The 13,109-nt window shown below is 40.4% G+C and overlaps 1 protein-coding gene across 29 annotated transcripts in view; it reads left to right on the top strand.

Annotated features, from left to right (window-relative positions):
• KALRN (kalirin RhoGEF kinase) overlaps positions 1–13,109 on the top strand; it is a 502,153-nt gene that overhangs the window by 265,613 nt on the left and 223,431 nt on the right. For all 29 annotated transcript variants that reach the window (XR_014586048.1, XR_014586049.1, XR_014586050.1 and 26 more), the window contains one exon: positions 5,019–5,141. Coding sequence is in view for 24 of the 29 variants with exons in the window: in XM_083841888.1 (XP_083698014.1) it covers positions 5,019–5,141 (123 nt within the window). In the remaining 5 variants the exon portion in view is untranslated. The remainder of the gene's footprint in view (positions 1–5,018; positions 5,142–13,109) is intronic.

The following is a 13,109-nucleotide window of genomic DNA, read 5'->3' on the forward strand; positions in this document are numbered from 1 at the left end:
CCTACTCTGTCTTCCTACTGTGTCTTGTAGAAACTATCACCATTCCCTGCAAATGGAGCGTCCAGTACATTTTTCCACAACCTCACCTGTGCATTATTTATTTTGTCAGTCTAGGTATGCCCTAGGATGTCCCATAGGCAAGAGTTTTGCATCAGCAAAATGGACTTCCTGATGCTGTGCTCAGATAAAACCAGTATGAATTGCCACTCTTGTTCTTTCTGAAGTTACACAGATCATTCATAAAGGGACAGTTACAGCTATTCTTCCTCCAGGTAGCATTTTGAATCTTGTGATTATCCAGCCATATAATGACTATAATAGCTAGCACAGTAAGCCTGCTGTAATTGTGCTGGAATTTTATTTAATTTTCTTGGTGACCTGGGTTTGCTGCTTATTTTGTTGGGTGTGTAATTGTGCCCCTGAGGACAAAAGGGAAGAGAGACAGGACATTTCACGTCATGATAGAAAGAAAATAATGCTCCTACCACTTTTGATCTTAAATTAGGTGACATACAGAAAGAGAGAGAGATTAGCGTCTTGTTTTTAACACGCGTGTGTATCCAGCAGCATTCCCACCAATAAATGTTGCTGACGTCAGATGTGCTTCTTGAACATTTGGTTTGTGTTCTCCTTCTGTTAAACAGGCTCTTAGCAAACAATTCATGCTTTTGAGCCTAATGTTATATAAACTTTTACTATCTGGGAATTAAGCACAGTTATGAATCTCCATCCAGAAAAGAAAGGGGCTCTCTTTCTTGTCTCCCAGCCTTACGTGCACTCTTTCTGGAGTCCTTTGGAAGCTACCAAGGCACGTAAGAGTAAACAGAGTGACACTATTATTCCCTGTTGGCATCTTTTGGATTGGGTGGAGTAACAGCAGAAACAAAGCTACCCCAATGCACTCACCAAGAGCAATGGGGTCAGTAAGGTCTGGGATGGGCATCTGCCATGGCAGGAGGTAAAGTACCATAGTATTCTCCAGTCCTCTAAGATGTCTGTGAGTTATAAATTTCCTAGGTGATTCTGGTGGCATGCTTGGAGATGCCTTAGGCTTGGAACTCAGCATGTTTTCATTAACATAGTATTATTATCGGATGGACAGTGGCCTGGATTGGAAAACACTCTCCGACATGGGAAGCATCCCCACAGTGGTTAGCCTGAATGTACACTGCAGTCATGCAGGATCAGGCTTTACTCTGCTAGGAGCTGCAAAGCAGGAGGGAGGTCCTGGCCCCTGCTCCAGGCAGCTTTCAAAGTAGTAGTAGTACAGTAGTAAATGCGTAATGGAAAGAGTGTTGACATATACTGGAGTTGCAGAGCATTTTTTGTTTCAAGAAACACCCCAGATGATGGACCTGTCTGGAGTGCGGTATTGTATTGCCAGCCGATTCGTGACCGACAGCCTTTTTCTAGCTGTTTTAAGAAAAGAATAGCTTGGCAATAAAGGATAATTATGAAATTTGAAGATGTAATTTGGAAAACACTCTTAACTGCCTTTTTAACAGCATCTTCAGGCTGTTTATATTTTTAAGGCGTAATTAAATTATTTGAACTAAGCCACCATAAATTCAATGGCTAACTGTATCTCAGGATATAAATTTTCAGCAGTAGAGTAAGTTAAAAAGTCCATGCTTTCAATTAAAATGTTAATGTTTATCTTGAATTATTACACAGTTATGCTACTTCTAAAAATGTTTCCTTTCTTTAGCATAAGGGAGAAAATCTCCAAACCCACTGACAGGTAAATGTTTACAAGTGCTGGTGATTTCAGGTTTATGACCTTTCGGAGCTGTTCCTGTGTTTGCTGTAGATAATTGCTCAACATTTCTCATTGTTTTCTCTGGAAGTAAGTGCTGCTGTACCTGTCTTATTCTTGTACCTGATTTATGTTCTTGTTGTAGCTTTGCTCTGTTATTCCATATCTCAGCTCCTCATTTAGTGCAAACTTTCCGTGCCTCGTAGAATGGAAGCAAAGATGTGATATTTCTCCCTGCTTGCCAATTATTGTGAGCTTATTAGAGGGCAAATGCTTTAATGCTGAGGATTGTTTTAACGGTTAGGGCTGACAGATTAGCGGAGCCTTGAACTAAGATTCCGTCTTATGCCAACTTCCTGGGACATCTCAACAATTCATTTTGTCTCTTAATCTCTCATCTCTCTCTCTTTTTTCTTTTTTTTTTTCATTCTAAGCAAAATAAAATGATAGCATTCACGTATCTGACAATGGCTGTGAAAACAAATACACTGACGCCTGGAGTGGTCAAATATGCTATTGCGGGTTTCAGAGCCACAGAAAATATTGTTAAGCAAGTTATTCTTTAAAGTCATGATTTATTTTTTCTTGTGGGAATTGTGGCAGAATTAGAATTTATGGAGCAATTAGAATCAGAACTCTTGAAAGAGCAGGTAGGGACTGGGAAATCTGAAATGTGGCACCCTCAGCAGAGAAATGGCATAGGAAAGAGGTTGTCAAACAGGGTGTTACACTCAGTGTCATTAGAGGATGGTGTATAGATTTTTATCTTGTCTTCCCACCTAGTGCTGATTTGTTAAGTGGCTGTACGATTTTACCACCTCAGGGGGGTATATTATACCTAATCTCATAAACTAAAGTATTTGCAAACCTAATCAATATTTGAATAGAAGACTTCAGTGGGAAGCTTTCATGTAACAGGAAGGATTTGGTGAATCACCTTCTGCATCAGCACCACAGAATAACTGCCCAAATGCAACACGAAACTTTGCTGCAAGAGCTGCCACCTCCTGAGTGAGACCTGGAAAAAAGGTTGATTCCCTGTGAATTGCGCTAGCACTTCTGTTTGTTTTTGTTGAGAGAAAGCATCCGTATTTGGACCCGTACTCTCGTCTAGATTCATTGTTTCTGTTGTCATCTTTGTTTAAAGTAAGCATCACATGTTGTATTACTTGTTTTGAATTGCAGCATGTACTGAAACATCCCTTTATAAAATAAAAGCAGCGATCTCTGTTAACAGTCGTTCGAACAGTGACTAAAGCAACCCAACCTAACATTGATTGGGTTGAAAATTTAACTGTTATGTGAGCACTACTTTTATGCTATAAACATGAAAAAGTCTTTAGAATAATTTACGGTAGAATTACACTGCATTGCTGTCAAATGTTAATGGATGGAAAGCATACGTACTTCATATGTAGTATTGTTTAAATTATAGCTATTTGCAATTTTTAAAATCATATTTAAAAGTTAGCCCTCATTAGATATTTTTTTTTCAAAAATTTAGTTTTTCTCTGCTTCCATTTTTAATAGATAAGTTGAAAACTCCTGACAAGAGGAAAGAGGATGTTAACAGAATTATTTGCAGACTGTTAATGACACAAATGCTAGAAGGCCGCTTCAATAATTTATGTTATTACAACTGACATACACGTTCCTGGTCAAGAATATATTGTAGTCTTAGCAGACCAGCCGGCATCTGGCTGCCAAAGTTTGAAGGGATGTATTTGGGACTCTATCGAGAGCAACCAGAAGCTGAATTGATCAGATAAAGGGAAGCAGGAAGCAGTGACTGGGCTGCCAACACACCTGGATCTGCGTCCTCATCCCCACAGTGATGCTTGTGCCAAATCCGTGTTGTTCTAGCAGGACCTGAGGTGTTTTGATACCCCACTTTGTGAACTGCTTTGTATTCTGTGAATGAAAAATACATTGTAAGCACAAAATACTGATTAAAAGAATGCTTTTACCAGCAAAGAAATGGGAGTGAAAAACAACTATGCATATAAAGTTTTGTTTGGACTTGGAACTTTTTATTTATTTATCTATCTATTTATGTGTTTATTAAAATATGCTTGGGGTCTAAAGTACAGGCTGAAAGCCCAGGTAGTTTATATTCTCTACAACCAAGCCATCAAATAGCTCTGCTTGCCTAAAACAGAAAAAAATCACGTCTTCAATTTTTCCACTCTTAGGTTTCTAGGCTTTGTCAATAATATCTGCTCCTTTATCAGCCCCATACACAACACACGGCTCCTCGCACAGCTGCTCTCTCCTGTCCAGTTCTGCACCCAGTAGCAGAGCCCCTCTCAGGCCAAGCTGGTGCAGCTCCTGCGCGGCTCCTGCAGCCCCTGGCCACCATCGCTGGGACCCGTGGTTGCAACCAGTACCGATCTGTTACTGTCATTCTCTTAGTGTCTGCGTATTGAGGAAGGGTGGAGATCACATCCTGAAATTTCCCAAGATGACAGCATCAAACACCATTTTTGAGGTATTGCAGCTTGTAGCAGACCCTGAACAGATTTAATCTAAATTTTGGTGGTTTAATAGCAGAATTGTGCCACTGTTATTGTATGAAGGAGCTCCAAATGGATGGCAGTCATACAGTTGATCTATTTTTAAAAGAAAATCTTCTTTAGCTCTCAGTATATCAGATTTGCCACTTTACTTTTCCATAGGTTTCAGTTACATTTGGAACTGGAAACCTGATAAGACTTGAAAGGTGCATTCAGTCAATGTTCTGTGGCCTGCAGTGAAGGATTCTTAACCTTTTCATTCTACTTACTCTGATGTTTTCTCCCCATTTCAAAATCAATTTGAATTGATCCCTCCATCATGCTTTTGGACTCATTTAAGACGCTTCCTATTGGAATCTGCTGTTTATGTGAAATCTGCTATCATTGTTTTTTGGTTTACACAGGGAGCTTTAAGGGGAGGATGCTTACTGCAAAAGATTCCAGATTTCTGACTCCCATTCCCCAAAACTCATTTATGGGAAAGTAAATACTTAATGTCTGTCAGGCTCAAATAACTAAGCTACACTTTAAAACAAATTGAATAGTAAAAATCCAATAATCCTAATTTACCAGTAACATCTATAAACATTTATCTTCTATCTTGTTGGAACAGATCTTGACAGATCTTCATGTGTTTAGTTACTGCAAACATAAAGCTATACCTCTGCAGCTGTTTTATCCTCACCCCAACAATTGCTCTGTGCTGCTGAGACAGGAGAGGTAATTGGATGCTCTTCTTTTTTTGACAGGTACTGGACTGGATTGAAAATCATGGGGAAGCCTTTCTGAGTAAACACACAGGAGTTGGGAAGTCTCTACATAGAGCACGTGCACTGCAGAAAAGACACGATGATTTTGAAGAGGTAGCACAGGTAAGAGTCTGAATCAAAGACTTCTGCTTTCTGGCTTGATTTTTGTTACTCCTCTCATACATTAAGAAAAAATCTACTGGAATTTCGGGGGCCTGGTAAATTCACACTGCTCTCTTCAAACATTGGGAGCTGACCAGGATCCTTGCACAGTTTGTATGCTACGTGTGGTAGCAGCAGCAGTTGCAATTAGAAAATCACTGCAGTGGGTGGGTCTGTGCAAGTACAGCCTGTTGCCTAGAAAGATTTTTGTTTATTTGTTTCAGAATGAGAGGATAGCTATTATTGTTGTTACAGGATCTTCCTCATAGCACAGCGCAAGCAAGGCATGACGAGGAATTTTGGTATGAAGCCAAAATTCCTGCCTGAAAGCCCATAACTTTTCCTTGAAGCATGGTCATAGCAGATGTTTAAACATACATCTAGCCTTTACTTATGGAATTTAAATGAAGGAGGAAACTTGATAAGTTCTTCCAGGGACCAATTATTTTTATTCTTTTAATAAAAAAAAAAATATGGCCAGAAATTATCCAGTCTCAGTTCTGCCTGCCAGATCATGTTACACTTTTTGTTTTAGATTGAAGCATCATCTGTCAGAAATTGATCTCCTGTGAAGGTACTCCTGCGTTGGGTATTTTAGATAAAATCCTGATTGATACATTCTGCTTTACATAGATTAAATGCTTTGCCTTCCTGATGAATGCAGGCAGGTTATTGCTCAAATATTTCACTGTGGCATAAGACAACAATGTTTTAGACTTTGGTTTCATTTTTCTGTGGTAACTTTCCCATGTGTTGGCCTAGTTTAGTTTTAGATGTTTCCAGCAACAGGGACGTAACTCTTTCACTGTCCTCCATGGGAAATTATTTCACTGCCTGACAGCAGCTACTGGCAGGATTATTTTTATTTTTTCTCTCCCTGATATTCAGTATATAGATATATATGTATATAAACTGTTGTTTATATCCCTTTAGTCTTGCTTATCTCACTTAAGGAGGTAAATGCCAAGGAAGGAGATGAAATAACAGCCCTGCAATATCTGTTGAATGTTATCTTGTCTTCTCCTAAGTGCCTCTTATCCACGTTAAGCATATTTAAATCTGCTAACATGTTCTTATTAAACGCTCTTTTGTTAACTATTTCCTTGAATCCATTCAGTTTGCCGACATCCTTCTTTCAATTAGACATTCAGCTATCACTCTAAACTCATATTCCTTGGCTTGATATTGAATTTCAGTGTTACCTTTCAGCTGTGATGAGGTATCTTTGCATACCACTGACAAATCACACAGTCTGAAAGCAGCAGTTCTAGACTGATGGATCTCTAAAATGTTGTAAGACCTCCTGTGGATTTAAAACTTCTGACAATAGTTTTGAAATTCTAGAGTTAACTTATGCAAATGGATTAAAATAGGTCCTAGGCTGGAGGCTGCAAACCACAGTCTTACAGGGCCCATCCAAAAGCAGAAGTTAGTGGGAAGTTTCATCCTGAAATCAACATAAGGTGCCTTCCCAAAGATGTGTTTAAGTCAGATAGCCATTATTGGATGCAATACTAATGGTAACTGAATGAGAATGAAGGTCTAGTAATACACAGGAGCTGAAACTAGGTGATCTAGTGTCTTTTGTGGCATTAATATTCTCTGAATCTCCCTCCCATATGATATATTAGCTTCACAGTTCCAGTTATATCTCACATTACTGGATCAGTTTTTTTGTTGTTGTTGTTTTTCTTTTTTTCCTCCTCCTTGAGTACTACCTCACTGGAGATGTAGGAAACAAATTAAGAACAGGTGAGGAAAGACAGAAGGATAACATTGTCTTGACAACAGAGATGGGAGCAAGCTGTGCAACTGAGTCTTGCAGCACAGGAGCTGGAGAGTATTTTCAATAAGCGTACTTTGAAAATGCACCAAACGGTTTTAATTCACCTGTTGCAGAGCAATTAAAAGTGGGTTCTGTAACACACATAGCAAGAAACAGAGGTAATAGCCAAATGACAGAAGGGAAAGGTCAATTTACCAAAATAAAAATGGATAGGAACCCTGTCTAATATCTAGTTGAATAGCAGGTCTCCTAGAAGTGCTAAAATTGTGGCTGAATCTTAATCCTCAAGGTCTGGACTAGAACTCCACTTTCTGTATGCCTTGACAAGTCAAGAAGGACTTGAATGCCCAGGCCAGTGGCGGGCCGGCAGCGGCCGCCATTTTGTCTCCTCCCGCTGCAGTGAGAAGGGGACGAGGCGGAGCAGCGTGTTGCTGGTGCGTTGCGGTTCCCAGAATTCTGAATTTTGTGTGGTACTCTATTGAGCCAGGAGTTGGACTCGATGATCCTTGTGGGTCCCTTCCAGCTTGGGATATTCTGTGATTCTGTGAACTGTCTGCACATTGGAAACAACAGCTCAGATAAGGCTTACTCCACTGGACGATGTAATTTAGGGAGGTGTCTGTGTGTAGGTACTAGGGTAAGTCAGAATGAAATTACTTCACGTAAGAGTTTCTTACCCCTCATATTAGTCCTCTTCATTAAATATCTCAGGCTGGATAACTTCAGATACATCTCTATTCACTTCACACGGCCAAATTCAGCGTGGAGTAAAGGGCTTGTGAATCTAGTTCACTGGATGTGAGGCCATGGGTTCAAATGAAGGTGGGCGTTTGGCGGAAGGATGGAAAGAGGAGAGAAAAATATAAATCATATGGGTATAGAATCCCTTCTATGTTCCTCTGAATATGATTCCTTCACTTCTCCTGTGATCACCTTGCTTTCACTCACTTAGCACTAATGTGTGTCTTGTTCCTCCGCCTGGACAATTGTGAGCAGTCCTGTGCTCCGACTATGAACTTTATGGTTCTTCCTAATTAGAAATAATTGACAGAAGTCAAACTCAGCTACTTTCCCCCTGTCTTTGATTGGAATAGTTCCTGGGCCCTTCCTCTGGTGCATTCACACCACCAGAACACCACTGCTAATTTATGAAGCTTGTCTGCAGCGTGACACTGGAATGTGAGGCTGGCAAATGGACATGGGGACATGGGCTGGGGGAAGTGAAAGGAATCTCAGGCTTTATCCCAGGTCAAGGACTTGAGAATATAATATTCTTTGCTTTCAAAAGAGTAATAGCAAGGGTAAGAGGGAGGGCCATAAATTTATCACACCTGGAGTTTTCCTGCAGAAGCTTTCCATGAGGTCGATTTTGTGTTGAGGAATAAATCTCCTCCCCACTCTGATTATGACCAGTTTTTACTCTTCCTGATTCCCTTCCTCCTGATGCTTAACTCTTTAGAGTTGGTCTATAATTAATTCATTTTAACTTGTTTAATTTTATTTTTTTTCTCATGATAGTAAATAACTTTGCCATGGCTAAGGTGGATAACTGGTATCGCTTATTCCTGATACAGCCATGTAACAAAGCACACATGCTAAGATCCTGAAACAAAAGACTGAAGAGTATGCCCACTCCTCTCATCAGGATGTCAGTTATTGTCTGCTAATGATTTTATATATATATATATATATTTAACTGTAATACTCACATACCTGGTGAGACTGACAGTACAAGTCTTCTTGCTTCTGGCAGTTCTCTGAAAATAACACATAGTCTGCCATACAGTATAAATTTATTCTTCAACATCTACTTTCTTTTGGCTCTGATATATTTGTTCTTATCTCCTACTGTTTGAGGAAGGCATTTGCAAAGGTCAAACTAAAAGCAATTTTCACGAATTTTTGTGGTATTTGCAACAGTGGACAAAAAGTTCATGTTTTTGAATGCTGCCTAGCTGCATGTAAAGAAGAGAATTGTATCTGGGATTGCTGTGCTGAGAAATGCTCTGATTGACTGACCTGCCAAGGCACTAGATTGAGAGGTGGAATGTATTCCCTCTATGTCTGATTAGAAACCTCACAGATTTATAAATCTGGATGTAATGATCCAATCAGGCATGGCCCAAATAGATCACCTTCCTGCATACAGCTGCGCTTGGAAAATGTCAGTGATTTTCGAGCGATGCATTGTGGGCAATAGGAAATACAATTTGGGGTCCCTTTCTCTCATAACTGCTGTTTAGACAATGCTCTAGCAATTTTTCTCACCGTATTTATTCTACATGGGACACACAGGTGGGAAATGTTTGAATTTGGATGAGAAAGCCAGAGCTCCTGGGAGGGAGGTTTTTATCTTGAGTATACCTGTGACTGTTTCTCTGCCAGTGCTGATGCTGGTCTCTGGCTGCACCCTGATAATGCCAGCTTTAGGCACTGTGCCTCCTGCACAGAGAACCTGAGCAGTTGGGCATTAATGGCAAGGTAGGTATCAAGGTAACCATCAACAAATAAACGCCACTCTGTAGATGTAGCTGTTCCTGCAATGACAGCTTGTCTCAGATTACTTTGTGTAAATCAAATAACCCTCGTTCAGCCAATTAGGATTGTAAATCCAGAGATAATTTCATTTTAGACTCTCTAGCTTTTCCATATTCAGTGCTTTTACCTGAAAAACAGTGGGAAAATTGTGTTGTCTGGGTTGCGCTCCCCAAGTCTCCCAGCACTTGAGCACTATTGAGTTGAGCTCTACATGTTGGAAACCCTTTTCTTCTCTGTATATGAGAGGGGCTGCTGTATATGAGAGAGAGGCCACAGATCATTCTCTCTTCTGGTATTCCTGGCAATCGGAGGATAAGGTGGCTTTGTCATCCTTCTCTGCTCACAAAGAGCATCGCTGCGTTTGTTCTGGCAGAGAATTTGGAAAGATGGTGGGGAAACACCTCTGGCTATGCGGCACTCTGCTGCCGCAGGGCTGAGTGGTTTGTGATTCCAAAGATCTGCAACAAACGTTCCTGTAGTCCTTCTCCGTTTCTCTGCTTTCCTATCAGGCAGGTTTATCTGCATTTTTAGCAGGAGGAGGCCCACCAGTATGAACTTCAGCCTGCAGATGGCACTCGCTGTGCATTTTAAAAGCCTTCAGCTCAACTAATGGTAAACAGCCGGTGTTTCTAACCCAAACTAACCAAACGTTGTACCAAAGTGAAATGAAGCAGAAGTGGAAGCTGGCTCGCACGCTGTCCCCTTGGTGTTCTCCCTCTCCTGCCAAACCCTGCGTTGTTTGGGGTCACCCAGACAAACAACCCGCCTGGATTCTGTAAATGCAGAGCTGGGCGGTCTGTGCTCTCATGCAAGGTGGTGCTTGTCATCTGCATTTGGAGGATAAGCTGCTCTCAGGTCTGTGGAGATGCTTTCAAGCCTCCTGAACTGCACTGTACTCACAGCTACAGCTGAGTTTTGCATTTAGTACCTGAAAGTTCTACAGGCTCCATTTTGCCAAGGTGCAGTGGGCTATTCTTGAATTATTATGGAAGTGGAGAGCTAGGTAAAATGTGAGCAAATATGCAAGCAAAAGTGCTGAGCTTTGCAGTATGCTATTTGGGAAGCTATTTAGTGTTCCGGTTCTTGGGTGTCTATGCTCGCTTTCCTCCAAAAGAACTTTTGGGAGATGATTAAACACCTGAACACAGGTTTTGAGCCATCAAAGCTAACTTATGTAAATGTGTATAGTTCATTTAAGAATCATCCCTTTCTTCTATTTTTCTGAGGGAGATAAAGGTATTTCCTGAAAGAAAAGGGTTTCAAAGGAGACCTAAAAAGCCAATGGCCTATGTCTTGGAAAACAAAAATTAGGTGATGTTCTTCATCTGAGATGCAATTTGTACTCTGGTGGTCCTGTCTTGAGTCTCCCCTTCCTCCATAGTTCTATTCCCAAGATGCTGTCAGTTCAGAGTTTTCAAATTGCTCTTGGAGATAAAAAGATCTTTAAGTGTAAATATATTGAATAATATGATTATAGTGTTTGTCCTGTGAAATATCCAGTGGATTCAGTAAGAATATCCACTGCGGGTAAAAAAATGGTATTCTGTGATCTTGCAGTCCCGCGTAGTTTTACTTGAACTGCTTTAAAATTAAGTGAGGTAATGGAATAGTCAGGCCAAACTGAATTGCAAACAGCTACTTGTTTGGCCTTCAGGATAAAAACCTAGCGCTTTCCTATACAGATTCCAGCTCTGCTGGATGTCATTGTTCTAAAGTTTGGCATGAAGTTCAGTGCTGATGTAAAACAGCTAGGCATAAATTAGGAGCCCAGCTTGATAATGAGCACTTACAGAGCATTGTCCCAGGGTGATTTTGTTATTATTATTAGTTTTTTTAATTTTGTGACCTACCTGGTTGTTGAATGGAATAGCTCACCAGGCATACTGGATTTCTCCCTTTGTGTTGGGTGACTAAAATACAATGTAGGATGAAATATTAGTCCAAAACAGGGAGAAAGCAGTCAATTAAACCTGGTAAAAACTATGCTCAAAGTTAGCAGTATAACTGTGGTTTCAATAATGCCAAATGCTTTTATAAAAAAATAAAATAAAATAAATAAAATAATGAGACAGGCAAGAGAAAGTCAGCTCCATTTATATCTTCTTCATCATCCTTTGCATGGTCATGAGCGACTTCTGAGGCTGTAATGCAGTTTCCTGTTCACTGCATTTATGCAAATGTATTCATTTCTACACAAAGAGGAAAAATGCCCACTGGCAGCAGATTACACAGGCATGTGTGCTGTGGTGCAGAGCTCTGGGCTCCAGAACTCTTGGTTTCTTCTGGCTGGCAGCAGACAGCATCTGGCAGTCATAGACAGCAGAGAAAAATGAACTGGTGCCTATATATAGATTGTATGGGAAGGTTATCTGGGGACTTCTGGATCTAAAAACTTCTAAGAACATAGTTAAAGAGCCAGGTAGTTTATCATGGAAGCAATAGCGTAACTCTGTGTGAAGTCTAGCAGCCCCTGGGTGACTCAGGACATAGCTGAGCAGCAAGTGCAGAGATGCTGGAGCTGTTCTGCACAGGAAGGCTGGGAGGGACGGAGCCGTATAGCTGTGCTGGATGCACTTCTGTGCAAGCATGGGGACTCTGCTGCCAGATGTGAGCCAGAAGAAGGCCATGTAACTCATGTTCTCCCCGAGGAAGTGTGATACCCTTCAGAGTAGGCTGTGGATGTGTCAGTACCATGCTCCGTTGAGTGGTCTAGACATGCCCATGGAGACCTCATTAGCAGGGGTTGCTGAAAGAGCTTCTTGGCTAATCTTCTGAGAGTTTGGATAGCAGTGTAATTGAATTGGTAGCCACTGGTACTTTGCAAGCTAGTAGTAATGGGGAACTGTTTTTAGAGAGGCTCTGTAACAGCAGAGAAATCTTCCTGGCAATTGCCTGAAGAGCTGTGCTTATTATGCCATATCTCCGAGTTACATTTCAGTATATTGCTCGTCAAGCTAGAGGTGATTTTCTTTCCTATTTCTTCCAAAATCACATGACAGATGGATCTTTTCCTTAAGCTGCCTGCAGCTTGATTCAGAATCCAAATATTCCCTGTAAAATCTCAAGGATTGGTAACACAATACATTTTTGACAGTTGCCAGGAGCAAGCTTCCTATAGCTGGTTTTATTTGGGTAGGTTTATTTTTGGTTCTTTAAAATGTGTTCCTTTAGTTTGCCTATAAATGCAAAATACTGTTCCCTTGACAGACTGGTGGAACAATGAAGCTATTTAAGAAATATCTATTTTTAATTCTAGAAGCTCTAGAAATTTGAATTTCTATTGTGTGGGGATATCTTAGTTTTTGAACTCATTTCATTCAGAATCAGAAAAGAAAGAGAAAATTTCCTACAGAAGAAAAATTCTGGAATTTGTTTTTTTCAGGCCCCTATATTTTTTTAAGATAATTGGAAAAATTTAACAGTGATGTATTATATAACATGCATACTAGAGATATGTTCAACGTTGTGCTGATGTCTCAACTGAATGAGCATACAACTAAAATAAAAGCTATTTAGTATTGGAACCACTAATGAACCACTGCTGTTTTGGCAGCACTGTGTATGCTGGTGAAAACTATTGTCATCCGAAGGCTTTGGATCCCCTC

The sequence above is a fragment of the Anser anser genome (assembly GCF_964211835.1).
Source record: "Anser anser genome assembly, chromosome: 6".
Lineage (NCBI taxonomy): Eukaryota > Metazoa > Chordata > Aves > Anseriformes > Anatidae > Anser > Anser anser.